The sequence below is a fragment of the Mya arenaria genome, chromosome 6, assembly GCF_026914265.1.
Source record: "Mya arenaria isolate MELC-2E11 chromosome 6, ASM2691426v1".
In the NCBI taxonomy this organism is placed as follows: domain Eukaryota; kingdom Metazoa; phylum Mollusca; class Bivalvia; order Myida; family Myidae; genus Mya; species Mya arenaria.
Genome location: NC_069127.1, coordinates 49,704,391 through 49,726,003, shown reverse-complemented (window position 1 = coordinate 49,726,003; position 21,613 = coordinate 49,704,391). Strand labels below are relative to the sequence as shown.

The window sequence follows — 21,613 nt, the reverse complement described above, 5'->3', positions numbered from 1 at the left end:
TCACAGCATTATGTGCATTGTCTATTGATTCTCTTTAGAACTGAAGACACTGTTCATTATGGAAATTAAATTGGATTTCGTACATGTAGCTTAATATGTAATCATGAGTTTTTGTTCATCTGTTTATGGAAGGTACTGTAGGTATGATGATGTCAAAGTGACAGGCAAAAAATCTTGACCATATCTCAAAAACCTTTCAATACCAGGTATATTTTTACATGCAGCTTGTTACACAAATGTCATGTTGTCAGAGACAATATACACATGTTCAAGGCCCATCACTCTTGCTTTGATAATGGCCCCTTTATTTACTGAAAAAACACACACACAAAAACAGGCAAGTGTTAGTGTTTGCACCTTAGCTCTCTTGTTTCATTGCCTTAAAAGCCCTTTATATGTTACCTTTGAGTGAATAAACGTATAACAATACTAAAAAAGTTTACATTTGAATGAAGTTTTGTAAATCTTGAACACTTGCCACAACTTTATCTAGCCCCTGCATGACTTTATAAACAGAAAACGTAGGTATGATAATAGAGCTGCTGAAATAGCTCGTTTTGTGGAGCTCAGGGCTAGTGTTTCAGTGGGTTGTTGGTTTGCGCCTTGCACAAGGGTAAAATTTATGATCTTCAATGGCAGAGAGTGTAAGATAGATTCATCTAAACCCATCTTACACAAGTTGCCATGGTAGATGCTTTATTTCCCTGCCCCTGGCCTCAGTTAAACAAAATATAGTAGAAATTTATTTTAATCTTTTTACATACAGGTACTTTTTTGCCTGACTATTCGAAGAATAAGGAGAGCAATATACTACTCACCCAAGCGTTGGCGTCGACGTCGACGTCACACCTTGGTTAAGGTTTTGCATTCAAGCACCTTTAAGTCATTATCTGAGTAAATACATCATGTATACATCATGTATTGCATTGAAACTTTAGATATGTATTCCCAACTATCTTACCTACTAAATTAATGAAGTTAGATTCACATTTATTTGAATTTAATGCAAATAATTTCCCTTTATTATTCAACTTAAAAATTCTGGTTAAGGTTTTGCATGTTCGCGCACATAGGTTTATATTGCAGCAACTACTTCATGTATTGCATTGAGACTTTATACAATGGTACTCTGAACCACCCATCCTACTTGAATAACCAAGTTAGATAACTGTATTTTTCAAAAAAATAATGGCCCTTTATTATTGGACTTAGAAATTCTGGTTAAAATTTTGCATGTAACCACATTCATGTTAATATCTCAGCAAATACATCATGTATTGCATTGAAATCTAATCTAATTTTACAGTGATCCATGTTTTGCCAAAACTTTTCAATCCTTACACTGAAAAGAAGCGTAATAGTCGAACGCGCTGTCTCTGTGACAGCTCTTCTTTATCTTTGACCATGGGTTTCCCAGCATGGCAGTATTAAACAGATTTATCATCCTCAGGTGGGAGAAGCACTTTTCCTTCCTGGTACATTTTATACATCATTTATAACAACAAATATTTTCTTTTGTACTTTAAGGTATGTTAAGATGACTCCATAGACTCGCCACTGTTTTCAACTAATTTCGGATCGCTAGTGAGCTGTGTAAGGTACCAGTCAAAATGGGGGACAAAAACAGGGGTACCAGTCCATATGACGATGACTATAGTGACGATTTCGATGATGATGCATCTGATGTCGGTAATCGGCGCTACAAAACTCGGTCTCCCTTGACCAGAACTGGTAAGCATTGTTACGCATATATACCCTGGTAAAACAATGGTCATATTTGCCCTGTGCAAATGTCATTTTTAAGCCTTATTACACTCCAAATAAATATATATGACCAGATTTGTTAATAAAAAATTTTGGTGTGTAACTGAGATTAGTACATTAGTGTACAGGGCAACAGAAATGCCTACTCAGATAGTCATACAGAGAATTAAAATGAATGTCAGGATAAGCAATTTAAGTAACTAGAATCTGTGAAATTGTCAGGAAAGGACCCCCTAAGGCACACAAGCTTGGGCTTGATTTGGGGGTTGCATGCTTTTGCTTAAATTTCACTCAGTAGTTTGTGAGAATAAAGAGGATTACTCAAAATAGTCCCGACTTCATTATAATATGTGTTCAATGTTGTTATCACTAATAATATGATCAAATCAGGTTACTCATCAAACAGCTTGTGTTAAAAATAGCTTCAGGTCATGAGGTTAAACGTCCGAAGGATTCTCGAAGTTCAGATTCTAAGTTGTTGAGTAAGTCTTCGTTAAAGTAGCATGTTTGTAACAGAGCTTGTTATGTTATATATATCATGTACCCTATCATAGAATACAACTTCCCGACATTGCACCAGTACCAAATATTTGGATAGCTTTGCATGTGTGACACAGATTCTGTCATCCAGAATACATGAATTTATTAATGGTATGGCAACTGCAGCTCAAATAGGTTTGTTATGACTATGTATACATTTTAAGTGTTATAAGTCATATCATCCAGGGTAAAAATAATAATCACAGCAACTGAACAGAGCTATGCATATTTCCCAAATAAAAATGACAAAGTAACATCTTCAATTTTAATTGGCGGTAAAAGATATGCTAACTTGCCATTCATATACTGTTTGATAAACTTGCTTGGTTTTACGGTTTTTTTTACTACCCCGGCCTTACTTTAGGCCTAAATGACAGAATCTATGTTCTTGGATAAGTTGCATCATTTAATTTTGCCAGCTATGATTCTGAGTTTGTGGATGATGTAAATAAATGCATGGCCTGTATGCAAGTTTGTATATTATTTTATTACATTGTGATTAAATGTTTATTATTTAATAATTGCAGTTGCTTAGCTAGGCTTTGCTCAGCTTAATTGTGTTTACAATTTCCATTATATTGCTTCTTTGTTATCATTTCAAACCCACTAATGAATATGTTAATTATGTGAAGTTTTTAATTATTATCAATAGTTCATTGCTTCATTAAGTTGTTGTCATAAAGTCTTGAGTTATTTGATAGAGTGGCTGCGAAACGCTGCTTGTACATGTATATGTGAACAGGTTGCTAAATGCTGCTTGTATGTGTACTAGTGATTTTAAGTAATGTCAATCATTTAATTGTTTACTTTGAAGAAATTAACTTAAATTAGCATACATGTAGTTGTGATCTAGGACACATGCAAAGTTTGCAATATATGTCATATAGGTATAAGTAGGCTTGTGCTAGGTGAACAACAATGGCACCAACTGATTCACAAGGAAAGCGACGATTGGTCAGCGTGAAAATAAAGGTTTTATAAACAATTTAAAAGTCCAACTTTCCAATAAAAGTGCAACTTTTATTTGTATGGGTAGCTACAAGGACAAGTTTCGCAACCTTTCTAAGAAGTCTTAGTGTTCAGACGCATCCCTCCACCAATGGGGGTCGCAGGATAGATTCACATGTAATTATTTATAAGAGCTCTGACAAACAAAAGTCTATTACCTGACCACCATATTTCAATTTAGTCATAATTGGTTTTAGTGCGTTAGTTATTAAGAAGCTTGCACATGATTGTGCTGGCTTAAATGTAACAAGTATAGAGGCATTTCACTCTCAACACTAAGAAAGTTAGCAGTTATTTTGGACTTATAAACAATTGTGTTGGCACCAGACTGTGCCCAACCTGCCAACTTAATTGTTAAAAAGACCGAAAATAAACACTATTTAACCTTTACAATTTGTACTTATAAGCCAAGCCAAAATGTGTTTGGAACTTTCTGTTCCAATGCGGAAACACCATCACTAGCATGATCCTTATTACATGTATGTGTTTATATTACTTTTTTACTATTATGAATATCACACAAGTTTCGTTCCTTTCAACATTTTTAGCATGGTCATTTTCAGATGAGTTGTGTCCCCTGTGTTCAGTTCAAAGCTCAACAGTAATAGTATGTTCAACTGAAAGTGCTCGCCGTTTTGGCCGATGTAATTTCTTTACCAGGAAAATAGTTGTTCAGAGTGCTAGACATTGAGAGATTGATGTAATATTTAGAATCACACAAAGAATCGTGCTAAAATAGACATGTGTTTGCTGTTTAATTTAGAAAAAATGAAAGTAGATGTAGAAAATATATTTAGTATATAAATGGTACAGTGGAAACTCACTAAACCGGACAAGGTCCGGACTGGGCAAAATTTCCGGTTTAGTGAGGATTCCGGTTTAGTGAGGATTTGATGTACGGAGTAAGTTTACTCAAAATATTAACTGAGTTAACCTTTAAAGGCTTTTGTCCTCTAGGGACAGTTCAATTCTCTGACGTTTAGGCGGAGGTTGAGACATGATTAAAGCACTTGCAAAAGTGATAAGCATAATTAAACATTTCTGCGTTTCTATAATCATCTTTTCTCCAAGTCTTGAAATAAAACAACTCGCGTAATTTAATGCTTGTTTAGTATGTTTGATAGTTTAATTAACGCACCGATCTAATTTGATTCAATCATAGAAATCTTTAGATAAAACAACCCTCCAAAATGATCGTTAAATAACCGTTTCTAGTTCTTTATTTTCTGCAACAAACAAATTAATGTTTCAATCAATTTTCTTTTCACAAGTTTGATTATCATTTGATTATCGCGCGACAGTCAATCCACAGCGCAATCATCATTATCGATTATCACAACATCACAGGTGTAATATTTAACGACGCACCGGCTGTCAAAACAAAGGGACACGCGATTCGTGAATTCCTAATACACAAAATTATTTTGACATGTTTGAACAAATAAATGTCCGGTTTTGTGAGGTAAAATTATGTTGACAACTAACAAATTTTCTCGATTTTTTGTGCAGTATCCGGAATTCCGGGGTTCCGGTTTTGTAGGGATTTTTTACATTGAAAATAGAAGGGGAAAACCGGGACTCTGAAAAATGTCCGGTATCCTGAGGATTCCGGTTTTGTGGAGATCCGGTTTAGTGAGTTTCCACTGTATTTAAATTTCTCAAAGAATTTTTCTGCTTATTTTAATTTAAATACAAACATTCTATGCATTTAAAGTATCATGTTTAGATTCTGATTTTTTATAAGATATTTAGCATCAATGTTAATATAAAAAAAAATCAAATACATTTTAGTAATGCTTCGAAAGTACCATGGAATTACTTAACAAAATTAATGTACAGCAAATTTCAAAAATACTGCCAAATCATGATATAATTACAAACACTAAATGACATTTTGCCATTTAAATATCCTATGACACATAATGCATGATGAAACAGCAAATCAAGTATCAAGTATTCTGTTATGGAAATTGGTACAAAGGTTTGCGGAAACTCAATTGGAATATTTCTTTTTTTCCGTATTATTTTATTGCATTGAAATTTTAGTTTAAAACCATAGAACAGTTGTATTGCAAGACAGTAAATAACATGCCATTGTTTGTAGCCTATTACTTAACAAGTTAAATTGTGATGTCGTTAGCAAAATTGTTATACAGTTGTTGTGATGATAATAGTTGTGACAATAGGAAAAGATGGACAACGTCGACCCAGTGGTGTTGCTTTAGGGGGAAATACGTACAGGAAAGCGCGCGGAGGCATGTCGCTAGCTTCTGGGTATCTTACTCCGACGTCTCAAAAAACTGCAGACTTTGATGATGAGGATGATGAAGATGATGATACATTGGTTGCTATGAGTCCACGATCGAAGGTTTCTTTGAAAACTGAATACACATCAACAAAAAAGAATTCCGTGTACACTCCCTCCAATTTTGAGTCAACTCGGACAAGCCCCAAGTCTAAAAGTCCTATGAAAAAAGTGTTTCGTAAGTTAGGAGTGATTCCCTTCGTGTAGGATAACTCTTGTGTTGGATTTCAGTTTAATACACCTTTGAGTAATTCCCCTTTTATGTCCCAAATCATTTCAGTGTGGTGTTTTTTTTTACTGTTTTTTTTACCGTCTTTTTAAAGCTACCTGGTCACAGATAAAAAAATGTAATAAAACCTGACCATTGCAGTAACTTAAGTCATGTCACTGGTGTCAACCTCTGAATGTCACGATTTGGAACAACGAGGTGATAATCAAGTATTACCTTTTGCGCAAGACAATTTAAGGGTTGTATTTACATTTGAATCCATCCAAGCATTGAACATAATTGCTAAAAAAAGATATTTGGATATTTGTTTTAATTTTATGCTGATCAGTGTCCATGCAGCTTTAAAAATGGACTTTAAATAGGATATATTTCCATCCTCCTTTAATTTGCGTTTGGATTATTACACATTTCTTCCAACACTTACTAATTTATGAACTCTTAATATCCTGAATTGAATTACTAAATGATTTCAATTTATTTTTTGTAGTTTGTGTGAAATAATTTTTAGAAATATCTTTCAAATTTATATTCTTAAGTGACATCATGTTTCTAGCATGATTCTTTTCTACCCAATACATGCTTGTGAAAAATGTAGATTACAATCATATCTGTAATGCATTAGGTGTTAATGTAAATAAGACACTTGACAAAACTGCCAAGTATCCACTGACTCATTGGAGCTATTTTTGGAACACATTGTTCAGTCATGGTAGAGTCACCTGTGCATTCATGTACAGTATCTTGTTCAGTCAAGTTATGTTACTGGTTTTGTCAATCAGTCATTTGTTCAGTCAAGTAAAATTATTTGTTCATGCAGTCAAGTAAAGTCACTGGATTTGTCAAGTACAGTAAAGTGTTCAGTCAAGTAAACTCGATTGGGGTTTTTAAGTACAGTAACGTGTTCAGTAAAGTAAAGTTCTCTGTTTAGTCAGATAAAGTCATGTCACTTGTTCAGTCAAGTAAAGTAACTTCACTTGTTTAGTCAAGTAAAGTCAGGTGTTCAGTCAAGTAAAGTAACTTCACTTGTTCAGTCAAGTAAAGTAACTTCACTTGTTCAGTCAAGTAAAGTAACTTCACTTGTTTAGTCAAGTAAAGTAACTTCACTTGTTTAGTCAAGTAAAGTCAGGTGTTCAGTCAAGTAAAGTAACTTCACTTGTTCAGTCAAGTAAAGTAACTTCACTTGTTCAGTCAAGTAAAGTCAGGTGTTCAGTCAAGTAAAGTAACTTCACTTGTTCAGTCAAGTAAAGTCAGGTGTTCAGTCAAATAAAGTAACTTCACTTGTTCGGTCAAGTAAAGTAACTTCACTTGTTCGGTCAAGTAAAGATACTTTTTCAGTCAAGTAAAGTCACTTATTTTGTCAAGTGAAGTCACTTTTTTTTTGTCGAGAAAGGTCACTTGTTTTGTCAAGTGAAGTCATGTCACTTGTTCAGTCAAGTAAAGATACTTGTTCAGTCAAGTAAAGATACTTTTTCAGTCAAGTAAAGTCACTTATTTTGTCAAGTAAAGTCACTTGTTTTTTGTCGAGAAAGGTCACTTGTTTTGTCAAGTAAAGTCATGTCACTTGTTCAGGCAAGTAAAGATACTTGTTCAGTCAAGTAAAGATACTTGTTCAGTCAAGTAAAGATTCTTGTTCAGTCAAGTTAAGATACTTGTTCAGTCAAGTAAAGTCACATCACTTGTTCAGTCAAGTGAAGTCATGTCACTTGTTCAGTCAAGTAAAGATACTTGTTCAGTCAAGTAAAAGAAACTTTTTTAGTCAAGTTAAATTATGTTAAGTCACTTGTTCAGTCACTTGTTTGTATTCACTGAAGTTAAGAAATATCACTTTTTCTTCCAAGCAAAATCACATGTTTTAGAGTCGAGTCAATAAATGTGTAAATGAGCATCAATTTCCATGATGGATTGTTTTGAGATTTTATTATTGTGTTCACCTTGTTTGTTTATAATAACCGCTGCTGTTTTCAGACAACATATATATCTAATAATATTAATAAGAAGAAAACTCAAATCATGTTGCATTCTCAAATGAAAGCTTCAAAAAAGTAGAAATAAATAAGAGAAGTGGCACCAGTAACAAAATGAATTACTCATTAAATAGAGTAAAATGTTAAATCAATTTATTTAACATGTTTAATACAAAACCTTGACCATTGCTGTAATAATTTATGTCGCTGTTGGGTTAACTTTGAAATTTTGTTAAGTATCAATAATCTTTAGTAAATCATTAATATGTTTGATTGTCTTTTATTGGGTTTTTGTAATTGTATAATCAAACACAACTATTGGAATTCTATCAAAATATTATCTTATCAAACTGTCTTTTAATTGCTTTAAATGCCAATGCATTTTAAATGTAAATATAGCTTTATAAAGATATAAATGTTTATTGATATACTGTAATGAAAAATCAAATTCCATCAAGTTATACCTTTACAGCTTACAAGACAGTATGAATTTCTCGTTAGATATAAAAGTTAAATATTTTCAATGGTATGTATGGCTTAATGTTATCATGAGGAGACTTTTAGAAGTGCAGGCTTTTAAGGTGGAAAGTTCATTCAATGATGATAGTGACTTTTCAAGAAGAAGATCAATTTCGTTATCGAGGATTACGCAAAAAATCAATTTTCATTTACTCGCGGTTTTCGTATTAATATTCTTACCGCAAAGTGGATTATAATTATTCAGTGTTGTATGTTTATATGTGTTTGGAAAAGTGATATTGCTAAGGGAGGATGATAAATTATGCATAATTGTCTTAGCAAAATCAAACACAAGTTTATAATAAATCAGGTTACGGAATAGACATGTGTTCCCAGAGGAGTAAACGTTAAGATATTTGAATCAATAAAGCTGAATATTTGAAATTGGGATTATTGTTCAACAGAATTATAATCAGGATGCCTCTTAATTCAGGTATAAGAAAATTGTTTAAATGCAATACTTTAGAAAAACATGTTTATTGGAGGTGTCAAATTCTTTGCATTTGTGCAAAAAGTTTTATATATCAGTCATCAAAATTAGACTTTTGGATCAACAAGCCCGAATTATTATACTATTGCTTAGCATCAAATTTTTGAACAAGCCCTGCTATATATAATTCAGAATTTGAGCAAGCCCGAAAGACATTTTACCAGTGCAGGGCTTGCGGGCTTGTGCTAATTTCGACCACTGATATATATTTCTGAAGATTTTATTTCTTATAAATCATTCCAAAAATATGATGGGTACAATAAGGAATAAGAAATTGTAGAATTTAAAAGATTCAACAATTTCACAAACAGTGTGATAAGTTTTATAAAAACTGCTGCAGTAGTAGAACTGAAAGCAGTTTATTATCACCTGAGGGCTGATAAAATCCAATATTTTTTTTACCAATTTAGACCATGCTGGACTGATTTTAGTTACAGGAAATGGCTAAAAAATGAAATTCTTATACTTTAATTTGGTCCACAATGGCTAAGTCAGTAGAAAATTTAATACACAAACATTGTTTGTCCTTCACACATTCCTAAATACCCCAATAAACTTGTCAAGATGACCAATAGACTGAAGCAACCAGCTGCTATAATCCACTACAATGATCAATCAATATCATTCTGTTAAATTGCGGATGGGACTGATTGAGATTTCAAAATTTTATCAGCCTTGATTAATTATCACCATCATATTTACAAATCAGAAGAACATTCATAAATGGCCCAATATTGGAAGAATGCATAAACAAGAGGGCCATGCTGGCCCTGTATCGCTCACCTGTAGACCGCAGATGACCCAATATCGAACTTGACCTAGATTTTATAGAGATGACCATTCTGACCAAGTTGCATTGAGATTAGGCTAAAATTGTGACCTCTATTGTGTTCACAAGGTTTTTGTACTAATTGACCTAGTGACCTAGTTATTGACCGTGAATGACCCAATATCAAACTTGACCTACATTTTACAGCGATGATCATTCTGACCAAGTTGCATTGAGATTAGGCTAAAATTGTGACCTCTATTGTGTTCACAAGGTTTTTCTACTAATTGACCTAGTGACCTAGTTATTGACCACGGATGACCCAATATCGAACTTGACCTAGATTTTATAGAGATGATCATTCTGACCAAGTTGCATTGAGATTAGGCTAAAATTGTGACCTCTAATGTGTTCACAAGGTATTTCTACTAATTGACCTAGTGACCTAGTTATTGACCCCAGATGACCCAATATCGAACTTGACCTAGATTTCATAGAGATGATCAGTCTGACCAAGTTTCATAAAGATTAGGTCAAAATTGTGACCTCTGTTGTGTTCACAAGGTTTTTCTAATAATTGACCTAGTGACCTAGTTATTGACTGCGGATGACCCAATATCGAACTTGACCTAGATTTTATAGAGATGATTATTCTGACCAACTTGCATTGAGATTAGGCTAAAATTGTGACCTCTATTGTGTTCACAAGGTTTTTGTACTAATTGACCTAGTGACCTAGTTGTTGACCGCGGATGACCCAATATCGAACTTGACCTACATTTTATAGAGATGATCATTCTGACCAAGTTGCATTGAGATTAGGCTAAAATTGTGACCTCTATTGTGTTCACAAGGTTTTTCTACTAATTGACCTAGTGACCTAATTATTGACCGCGGATGACCCAATATCGAACTTGACCTAGATTTTATAGAGATGACCATTCTGACCAAGTTGCATTGAGATTAGGCTAAAATTGTGACCTCTATTGTGTTCACAAGGTTTTTCTACTAATTGACCTAGTGACCTAGTTTTTGACCCCAGATGACCCAATATCAAACTTGACCTAGATTTTATAGAGATGATCAGTCTGACCAAGTTTCATAAAGATTAGGTCAAAATTGTGACCTCTATTGTGTTCACAAGCAATTGTGAACGGAGGGACGGACGGACGGACGGACGAAGAGTGATCACAAAAGCTCACCTTGTCACTACGTGACAGGTGAGCTAAAAAAGTTAAAAAAAGAATAAATGCCACATTTTCACAGTACTGCACCATTAATTTCAGGAAAGAATATACAAGCTGCCACAGGGGTATACACTCCGCGGCGAGGTATATGACGACCTATGTATATTGTCACCTGACCTTGCTTTTGTTGTTCCATATTTCAAAAGCTTACTAACTCTTGCTGCCATTTGCCAAACTGATGTTGCCATAATATGATGTTGCTTTTTACAAGGCTGACTGCCATTTGCCTAAAATGACATTACCATTTGCCGATATTTGCTAATGCCAGTAATATGGAACATTTAACATTGTCATTCTGACAAAATCATCATGCATGATGGGAAAAATAACCTTTTTTTCAGGCCTTTTCCCAGTGGTTCACTGAAAAAGAGTCAGAGCTTAATTATGGCATTGGTAACAAGAGGTTTATATTGTGAATTACTCGTATGGTATCAGAGGTGCCTCGTTGTATATATTTGCTTCGATCATTATTAAATTGTGGAACCCTGATCAGGAGGAAGAGATCGTCATTTCGATTCTAGCTTTGCACTACTTGATTTTCAGAGCAGGGCCCATTCAAATAAGATATCTTAGCTGTAAAGTTACTGGCAAAATCTTATAAGATATTATTATTGAAACACAGTTTATGCCAAAGATGGAGTTACACCTGGAAATTTATGATCTTAAGCATTACTATCTTTTTTCAAATAGGCCACTGAAGTTTGATTTTTGAAGCCCTTTTTGGGGGATTGGACCAAAGACTATAAGTTTTACTATAATTAAGTATACTATAATTCAATAAAAAAAATTGTGTTTCCTTGAATAATATATAAGAACTTTGTGCTCACTGACAGCTATATGGTCATTGAAATTTGTTTTCTGATTTTGTTTCAAAAGCAACATTTTTATTATTATTATTATTTGTATGATTTAGCCGCTTATGAAAGTTAACATTCCCTGTTTGAAAACCAAGAACTTATTAACATTGTCACAGTTTGGATTGGAGTTTTCTGTATCATGCTTTCACCTTTTAATAAGAAACAAACTCAAATGAGACAGTCTACATGTACAACGCGCTTAAAGGCGCACAATACCTAAATCATGTTTTTTTGTTTTTTTATCATTAAAGTCAAAAGATTTAAACATTGATAATGCATTAGAATTAAAAAAATAATTTTACATCAACATAAATTATATTGTACATATACATTTCCCTTTAAAGCTGAAATTTAAGACAGCTGTTCTATCTTCCCTGATAGTAAACTGCTAATTTGTAAATTGATTCTTCTGTTACCTTTCCCTTACCCTTAGTAACAGAATGCAATACATTGTACATACTGCAACTTTGTATTAGTGGATTTAAACCGTTAATGGAATTTTGCTCTTCTTGCAAAGACTAGGATGATAAGATTTAAGATTTGAAGTTATTTATACTATGGATTGCAATTAATTTTATTACCTTTGTTTATAAATGCATTATTGTATGATTGTTTTAAATTGAAAAGTGCATTTTATATATCAAAAGCAGTGGACATCTCAGCTAGCATTGTATAAAAAAATTACAAGTTGTAATATTATAAAAAAATAATCAATATATAGTTTATTGATTCAGCCCTCAATATAGTATAATAATTTTTTTATAATCCGATATAAATAAATATTCATAAATTTATGAATGATAATTATTTCAGATCGGTCAAATCGAGGGCGGGGGCGTGGAAGAGGTGGCCGGATGACAGGTCGATCTAGTCAGGAGTCGCATGTCGATAATATCACCAGACGTGTTCTCTCCGCAAGGCGTCTAAAAATCAACGAAATACAAAACATGAATCAGGAATTTCAAGCGCAACTTCGTGAGCTTAAAGAAGAAAATAAATTACTAAAGAAAACTCAGCATCGGACTGATAAAGCATTACAAAGGTTCGAAGATCGTGAAAGCGATCTTCCACAGTTAATACAAAGACAGAATAATGAGGTGCGAAGTTTAAAAGATCAAATTCGAAAATGGCGGGAAAAATTTGAAAAGACGGACAGATATTTACGTGATGCCGAGGATGAATTGGAAAAAGCAAAAATCAAATTGAAAAAATTGAAAAGTTTAGCAGACGAAAAAGAATTACCGGAAAGAGCCGAGTTAAATAAAAAATTAAATAATGCAGAATTAGACATGGAAGCAAAGGATGTTAAAATTAAGGTTTGCATTTCTAATACATTTGAGCTGTTAATATTATCCATAATTCAATTATAAGATTCTATTGATTTATAATGTAACAATAATTTAAAATCATAATTATAATAAAAATGTGTAATTTTATCAAATATTTAAAACCATTTTGTTGGCAATGATTTTGGTGTTATATGCATTTACGCAAACATAATGGTTCAGTTTAATTACTTAGTAGGTTAGTTTCACATGGCATGATGCATAAAATTATTCACAATAAAATTTAGTATATCTTTTTAGACAATATCGTTGAAAATTAATTTAAAGATTATTACTACTAAAAATATACAAGGCCCCAATTTTTTAAACCATATCAAGTCCTTCATAACAGGATCCAAATTTTGCGCGCTATTTATGTTTTGTTATAAATTCCATTTCAGGAATTGGAGCGTTACATCCAGAACCTTGAAAAAAACCATCGGCATGAAATCGGCATTGAGCGGGCCCGGAACAAAGATGTTCATAAACAAATCGCTCAACTCAGGGAAGAAAATGACAAACTTAACAACTCCGTCAAGGTAAGTCAGGGGCTCTTTGCAAGCTTTTAGATCACAAGCATCCTAAGAACTTATGATGTGACTAAAATTTTGCTCACTGACTCAGAGAGTGCTATTTTGATCTAGGTCGGTGTAAAATGAAGTGGAAAAACACATGAACTTTCATGGTACTTACAAATTGCGCTCTACCTCAGGATTTTATTAGGACTGTTAAATTTAACAGCAAGCAATCATAAAATGGTGATGATTGTTTATTTAGTCAGATTAGACCAAAATATTGTAAAAAATCTGTGAACTTTGAGGCTTCACTATTTGGCAATTGCAAAAACAATGGCCACAAAATTATTGTTATGCCTAATTTCTAGAAGTGTCATACTGTCTTAATGTTTATTTAACTAAGAATTGTTTGAAAGCCATAGCGGGTTTATTCACTTGGTTTATTGATTATTACGAAGTGAATAGAACTGCTATGGTTTTCCAAGAATGATTAAATTAATGAGTGTCGTGCAACAGAATGGGTTGCATATGGGTATCCAATCTTTACTCTTTTAAAAATTGAACAGACCCATTAGATATGCAGTATTTCTAACAACATTTCAGACAACTCAGCAGTACTGTTTTTATCTTAATCAATGAGCATGTCATCAAATATTTCGCATTCAAAAGTTAGCAACCATGTCGTTAATTTGGTTAACTTTGAGAAAGATCTGAACAATCAGCCCAATGTGATGCTTGCTTATTTTTCAGGAAAAAGAAAAGGAGATCCAAATAAAGAACATCTATGTAAATCGGGCTCAGCAGAAACCGCCACACCGTCTTCCCAACTCGTATAATGGTACACCCCATGGAACCCCACCACCTGCTAGAAGACGTCGCCAATCATTTTCTGAGGCGGATAAAATGACCCCGCGTGATCGGGCAAAAAAGATGGAAGAAAAACGACGAGAGGAATTGAAGAGGCAACGTGAGCTGAAAATGGTAATTACTTTTTTTTGTTTTGAATAGTTTTGCTAAATTCGAAGTTTATGCATCATTGTCCATCATTATCTTGCATATTAGTTGTGTGATTTGGTTGTGTGGACCATGGTATAAGTCATTTTTGCATTTACGAGATAATTGAGCAGTCAAAAATATGGTTATTCCAACCAATAACTGTGTTATTCGATTCATTTTATGTACCATTTATTCCTTTTCATTTAAATACCAGAGATTAAAGGTTAAAGTGATTGGACTGTATATACAAAATGATGTTATAATGAAATGTTACTAATTAATACCCACGACAAATTACACAATCTGAAGAATCACCAAGCTTAATATTTTGCTTTAACAATTCAACAAGCTTGGCTTTGTAAAAGATGATATTTTGAACGAGTTTTGTGCCCATTTTGCCAGCAGTGTTTGTGGGCTAGTATATAGTAAATTTTGGTCACTTAAACTGTTTTTCTCTCTATATTATGCTTCATGAAATATTTCTCTTTTGTATGTTCCAAAATTACCTATTTGTCTTTATTTCATTTATTGATTTGATTTGTAATTAAAAAAAAGAGAAATATTCCTGCTTAAATTATAAATGAAAAAGCTGATGAAAAGTTATTTATTATTCATAATTGTTATATCGATCCCCATGATTACATACATGTATCTCTGTTGCACGATATCATTCAAGCATGACACGATATCTATATTCAGGCCTCAAAAAAACCTGGTGAATTTTTATACGTGGACGAGGTACATATACATGTTCTGTTTCCCTAACCCTGTGTATGAAGAAAATGTCCTTCTGTGAAATCTGATTGTTTTTTGAAGAAAATATCAAGGAAATGCTGTAGCGTTGGTGTTGCCTTCGTTATAATACAAAATTGAATTTTATTAGGCATTTTTCATCATAAAAAAATATATATATTTCAAACTGAGAATGAGTGACATTTTCTTCTTACATGGTAAACATGTCTGTTCTTTGTGCATGCTTTCACATAAAAATATTCCGTTATTCAAAATAAGCACTTGCTATACTGTTGCGAAACATTCATAAATGTTTAAGTTGTTATGTAACAATAGTGTAAATAGTATTGAATATTGTTCGCTCTTAAATTTATAAGTACATGTAAATGACATTAAATGTTTCTTTTGTGCAGAAAAACCCAAGACACAATATATCAGGAACCAATATATCAGGAAACAATAAATCGGGAAACAATAAATCAGGAAGCAATGTTACGGTATCTGAATACTAATTTCACTGTTTTTTTAAATAATCACAATTTTGACATGGAAAAAGTGCTTATGACATGAATTATTGAATTTAGAGTTAAGAAGATGTGGGATTGATCCACACCTGGGATTATCTTGGCCTCTCTAAAAACGACACCAGAACTGGGTTCTACCAAGTGTGATTCAATTATCGGCCTTTAACTGGTTTAATCTATCAATATGATTCATATCCGATTATATCAAACCAAAATGAGTTTGTAACATTTAGACTTAACTTTTAAAAAGCCAAAACAAATTGCAATTAAATGGGCCTGTTTTCTCAAGCTTGGGATGCATGTTAAACTGTGGTTATTTTACTTTTAAACAGGTCTCTAAATAGCTACTTCTTGCTTAATATTTTGTTGTAAAATGCTGCTGTTATTTTTCCATTTCTTAACCGCACAAACTATCATGAAGTGATCATGTATTAAATGATTGTTGTGTTGTATTCCATTCATATTTTCAGTCTTTCTTACTGTTAGGCGTAACAAATATATTTGTTTGTTTCCGATTTCCTGACTTTGTAACCCAAATTTTTGCCACAGACCCTAACATTGTTTCTTACCTGCCATATGACAATTTGTTTCTACCGTTATTTTTTCTTCTCTTCTCTGTACATTTCTTCCTGATAAGGAAAGAGGCTTAAATTGACTCTATTTATAGCACCAAAGGGTGCCCGTGTGATGATGATATTCAGACACAAATTTTTCCTTAAAAAAATAATCCCGGCCTACATATCTCATTATTTTGGGGAAGTCAAATCGGAAACAAACAAAACATTCTATACAGCCTTTATTATGTAAATTCCTCCGTAGTTACATGTAACCAGACTGGTAAAAAATCCTAGATTAGAATGTGGAATTGAAAAATATTCCTACAAATAATCAACATCTGTAAACTGTTAAGCATATGACTTTTGTAGATATTGATTATGAACTGTTACAAAATGATAAATACAGATGTACATTAAGCTATCTAAACGAAACTAGCCATAAAATTACTTTATTTCAGGTTATTGCTTCATCATTGTTAGAAAGTATCACAGAATCTCTGAGATTATATTGTGTGTATCTTAAATTTAGCACTCCCGTTTTTTCGTGATGAGAATTGTGTTATAAATGGCATCTTATGTGCACAAATTTGCATTTTTAATGTTTTTTAAATATTTGATACACGCAATGGATTTATTAGTAAAACAATATGTTCAAAATTAGACGCACTGTTTAAAATGTGTTTGTATATTACATGTAACATATTCATTTTCTCTGACAGCATGCGGACAAGATCCGTCGTGAGAAGGAGTTGCGTGAGATGGCGGAGGAAGATGAACGCCTCAACACGGAGCGGCGTGAGAGGGAGGAGAGAGAAAGACAGGAGGTACGAGGTTATCCATTATTAGAGTATTTAGTATGCTTGGTTTAAACAATATTTATTCTGATAAAATGTTTACAATTAGTTTAGTTCTACAAATTTGAGCATAATCAAAATTAACAAAGACCAAAATATGTAATGCATTAAAACAAAGAATATGTAAATGAAGCACAAAACAATAGTTTACACAGAATTGAGAAGAAAGCCTTGAGTATCTTCATTTAGTATGCTTGATAATTTTTCACCTGAAGTAATTGCAAATAGTCAAAGATTGTAGATATAAATCAATCAGGTCCTCTAGGGATCAAACCTTGGACACAAGCAAATCCTTGGTACTTAATTGCCTTTCCAGATTGAAGATACAATTTTTTTAATAAAAATTTCCTCCAAATCTCACGGATTGAAAACTAAAAGAGGGATTCAAAAAAATAACCCATAGATGTACAGTATGTGAAACAACACATCATTAGGAAAGAGTGGATGGATATTATAACAATGAGTTGGTATTAATTGTGTAGTTATCTTGTGTAAAAAAAGCTTTTCAGATTTGATATCTTATTTCTCTCTTTCTTCAGGCTGCAGAGCGGGAGAGAAGACTGAATGAGGAGGCTCAGCAGGACATGGAGGATCGCAGGATGCGAGAAGAACGAGAGAGGATGAAACGGGAATCCCTGGAACGGGAACAGAGAGAACGGGAAAAACGGGAGCGTGAAGAGAGAGAACGGGAACGGAGGGAGAAACGGGAAAAGGAAGAACGAGATAGACGGGAACGGGAGCGGTTGGAACAAGAAAGACGCGCAGCTGAGGAACGAAGGCGGTTTGAGGATGATGTTTCAATACAGGCAGAGAGAAAGAAGAAAGATGACATTCTGGCGAAATTGCGAGAAATTGATGAAGGTGGCGCTGGAAAGAAAAAGGAAAAAGAAAATAAAGCTCCGTTGGATGATCCTTTCTTTGTTACTCAGGTGAAAGAGGATAGCATTGACTCGGTGTCAAGCAAAAAGAGTTACACTTTCACAAAACCTACCGAAAATTTGCATAAGGGTAAACCAGCGCACAAGGATCGAGCGCCAAATAATGGCTTCACTGTAGGTCCTGGTAGGAAAAAGCGAGATGATGTGAATCATTTAGAAAGTGGCGGTTATAACCCAACATTTGGGTCAAATCAGAGTGGAGCAACCTCAAAGGGGGCAACCAAGACATTTTCGTTGTTCGATGATGATGATTCTAAGTCGAGGTCAACAGCCCCACCAAAGCCAGCACAAAAATCAAGGTTACTTGATGATCTGTTTGGTTCGTCGGAAAAAGAGGGCCCTAAACATAATGACATTTTCTCGACCTCGAAACCTGCTCAAAAAAGTCAAGCAAGGGATTCTCGGTCAAAATTCCCCTGGGAAGAGGATGGGCCTTCGCGCAATCAGACTGGAGCCTTTAAAGCTAACCGGGAAAATTCAGCGACTTTGTTTGGTGGTGGAAGTGCGCTAGTAAATGATGAAGACTTACATAAATCTCAGGTTCGGACAAATGCTAATGCCTCACTTCCGCGTCGTCCGAAACAGACAACGACCGCTTTCAGTTCACGTCCTACTGTAAATGCAGTCGATCATTTTGACGATGATATAGAAGAAGTAATTTTGTGAAAAGGTTTTAAAAAATGAACAAAAAGGCAATTATGTTTTATTAAAGACATTTATCAAATCTGTGATAATAATAATATTATAATATTTATAATTGTGTTAAGAATTGTATATTTATGTTAAAATAATTTTTCTCAGTTATAGATCTTGCGGTAGGACCATTCAGTATATATAAAAAAACATTCTGTGATTCGTGTTGTTTGTATATTTATTTGTAAGTGCTTTTTATTACGACGTCTGGTTTTGTTTTGACAACGTTGAACAAAATTGCATTTTAACTACACAATAAATTTTCTCTTATTTTATCACACTGTTTATGGATATTAAAGATAGATATTAATAACTTCCCGGTAATGGTACTAAAGCTTTAAAATAACATCTTTTTCTACTGTAAATTCGAAAAATGTTTTTTTAATAGCCGGTTTTCATACAGTGTTTGTTTTACTTTTCACTTTTTGTTTTGCCAAAAGGGATTTATTTGCCATACCACACTGTATATAAATGCAAAGTTAGATTCAGTAACTTTAACATTTATTTATTTTTATTTTTATTTTGGTTTTGTTTTAAAATCTTGACAAAAAGAAACTGAAATGTATGCAATGTTGAATGTCTAAGGGCAGTACGATAGTTTGCCAGTAATCATTGATGAAATTGTTCTTTTGACCTGCTGGTAGTAAATTATTGTCATAAATATTGTAGTGATATGTTTATATAATTATGTTTTAAATTATGTATTTTTAGAACAATAATACAAGCATATAGATAATCACACATAAAGAAATCATGAAGAGTATACTAATCTTCATTTACTTTCAAATTGTATACATATTACTAAAATTGTTTGTTAATGCTTTAATGGAAAAGTGCATTTATTTTATTTCTATTCGTCATCATTTATACAAAGTCATAAAATTTCAATCAAATACTTAATCATTTTTTGGCATGGGGTGAACAACACTAAAAGGTAAAATGCGTTAGATAGTAATTACAATGCCAAAACATGTCCATAAAATTACAATATGACACCGACCATGGTTTAACATCTGAATTGAAATTTATTAACAAAAGGTACTTCAAAAAAACTTTTTTGCAAATTGCAAAGTTTACATGTACCTTTTCCGTTAAGGTGAAATTTGGTCAAAAATTTATTTCATGTGCATAATATTTATGTTTGCAAAATTTATGTGGAAACTAAGGGAATTTAAGTGTGTTCAGTTATAAAATGAATAAATGGTTCATTTGATAATTACATCAATTTCATTATCTATTGTCTTTATATATATGTATTTATTATTTGCTTTGCATATTTCACCTATTTTCATTAGTCGAGGGTCTGTCACGTGACAAACTATTGATAAACATGGGCAAAAAGTGATATGTTGTAAATGCATAGGTATCATGTGACATGATGTCGTACGTCAGTATGATAAAAAGGTCGGAAAATAATAAATGTCAGTGAAGTTCTTTAGTTAAAAAAACTTTTTTGGACGTAATCGATAGCTGTTTTGGTTCAAAATGAGATTTTTACTAAAAGCATGTTATAAATCATGAATAGAATGGGACATAAAAAAGTGATATTCACCTCAACCTCATCTTGACAAATATCACATTCTATGGTCACATTCTATTGTACCTTATCATCAGTAAATAACTGTGTAATTTAAAGGCATAGAAAACTGGATGCGATATTAATATACATGTATGTCACATTGCATTGAAGTAAAGAAAAGAGTAAAACATAGCCAATGAAGAACACTTACATTCTTAAGATTGAAGCAGGCATTAACCCCATGCCAATTTCCCACATTAGTCAAAATATGTTTGCATAATCATTTACAGAACAAAAGCTTTTACATTATTTAGTATATATATATATTTATTGAGAATCTGTTAGTGAATCTGTTATTGAATTTTTCTTTGAATTTCAACTCTCTTCTATAATGTATATTGTATTTTGTTTTTGACACAAGTCTTATGTTAAGGAGAAAGAGGGCTGTTTCAAAAAAGATCGCGATCTTAGTCGTAAATTGAATCATTGTAGTGTCATAGTTTCGTTATTTAACTGCATACCTGTGGTAATTAAACTTTAGCCAACTTTGAAAATGAACACAAAGCTGAGGAAAATTGAAGTTACGACTAAAATCCTCCTTTATGGAAACGACCCCCTGAGAGAGTATTTCTATTATGCAAAAATCATAAGAAGGAAATAAGACCACAATTAAAAAATACCTTGATTGGCCTTACCCCACCCTCATTTTGAAAGGTGGGTAGGTAGGTTTTTTGATGTGCTTTTCCTACTTTCCAACGCATTTGATTAGTATTTAAAAGTGGCAAAAAATATTACATTTTTTACTGACTTAGATTTTTTTTAAAAAGAGGAAAAAATCAGAAATGATTTTTTTTTGCCATTTTCTGTTACTGAAATCGGTCTGGCATAGTTATGTGGATTTAAGCACTGCTGACTACCGGAGATAAAAAAACCCCTTTTGTTTCAAGTGAAATTTTGTAAGTTGGTCAAAGAAGGCCAAACAATTTATTTATTAATTGTGGTCTACGCAAGGATATTTATAAATGCTATTAAAAATATGGAACAAACTTGGAAGAAGAAACCCCTTTGAATCCCTCCATTTGTTTTCTTCTTTGTATGAGTTATGTCATTATTGCATGAACATGTTTTTGTATGGTTCTAACTGATGATTAGTGCCATTTGAAATAACAGGGCACACAATCATTTGCACTTGTAATATTTTTTGTCAGGTTTCATGCTTTTATGTACTGATAGATAGAATAAATATCAAAATAAAAATGCTATATGAA

At 33.0% G+C, this 21,613-nt stretch overlaps 2 protein-coding genes across 10 annotated transcripts in view; one reads left to right on the top strand and one right to left on the bottom strand.

The window, feature by feature from the left end:
- The window catches only part of LOC128238863 (cilia- and flagella-associated protein 251-like), a 23,538-nt gene extending 22,671 nt beyond the window's left edge, over positions 1-867 (bottom strand). Inside the window, exon 1 of the mRNA XM_052955156.1 lies at positions 819-867. The gene's annotated coding sequence lies outside the window, so the exon portion shown is untranslated. The remainder of the gene's footprint in view (positions 1-818) is intronic.
- The window catches only part of LOC128238861 (lebercilin-like), a 24,056-nt gene extending 2,443 nt beyond the window's left edge, over positions 1-21,613 (top strand). The window contains exons 2-11 of one of the 9 annotated variants that reach the window (XM_052955147.1): positions 1,528-1,731; positions 2,187-2,246; positions 10,875-10,919; positions 12,506-13,008; positions 13,419-13,556; positions 14,283-14,513; positions 15,228-15,266; positions 15,674-15,757; positions 17,061-17,165; positions 17,735-21,613. In XM_052955147.1, coding sequence (XP_052811107.1) covers positions 1,611-1,731; positions 2,187-2,246; positions 10,875-10,919; positions 12,506-13,008; positions 13,419-13,556; positions 14,283-14,513; positions 15,228-15,266; positions 15,674-15,757; positions 17,061-17,165; positions 17,735-18,799 — 2,391 coding nt within the window. In that variant the 5' untranslated portion in view covers positions 1,528-1,610 and the 3' untranslated portion in view covers positions 18,800-21,613. Of the gene's footprint in view, positions 1-1,527; positions 1,732-2,186; positions 2,247-8,434; positions 8,763-10,874; positions 10,920-12,505; positions 13,009-13,418; positions 13,557-14,282; positions 14,514-15,227; positions 15,267-15,673; positions 15,758-17,060; positions 17,166-17,734 lie in introns of those variants that run through there. The other 8 variants (XM_052955150.1, XM_052955149.1, XM_052955148.1 and 5 more) reach the window with 8 other exon arrangements.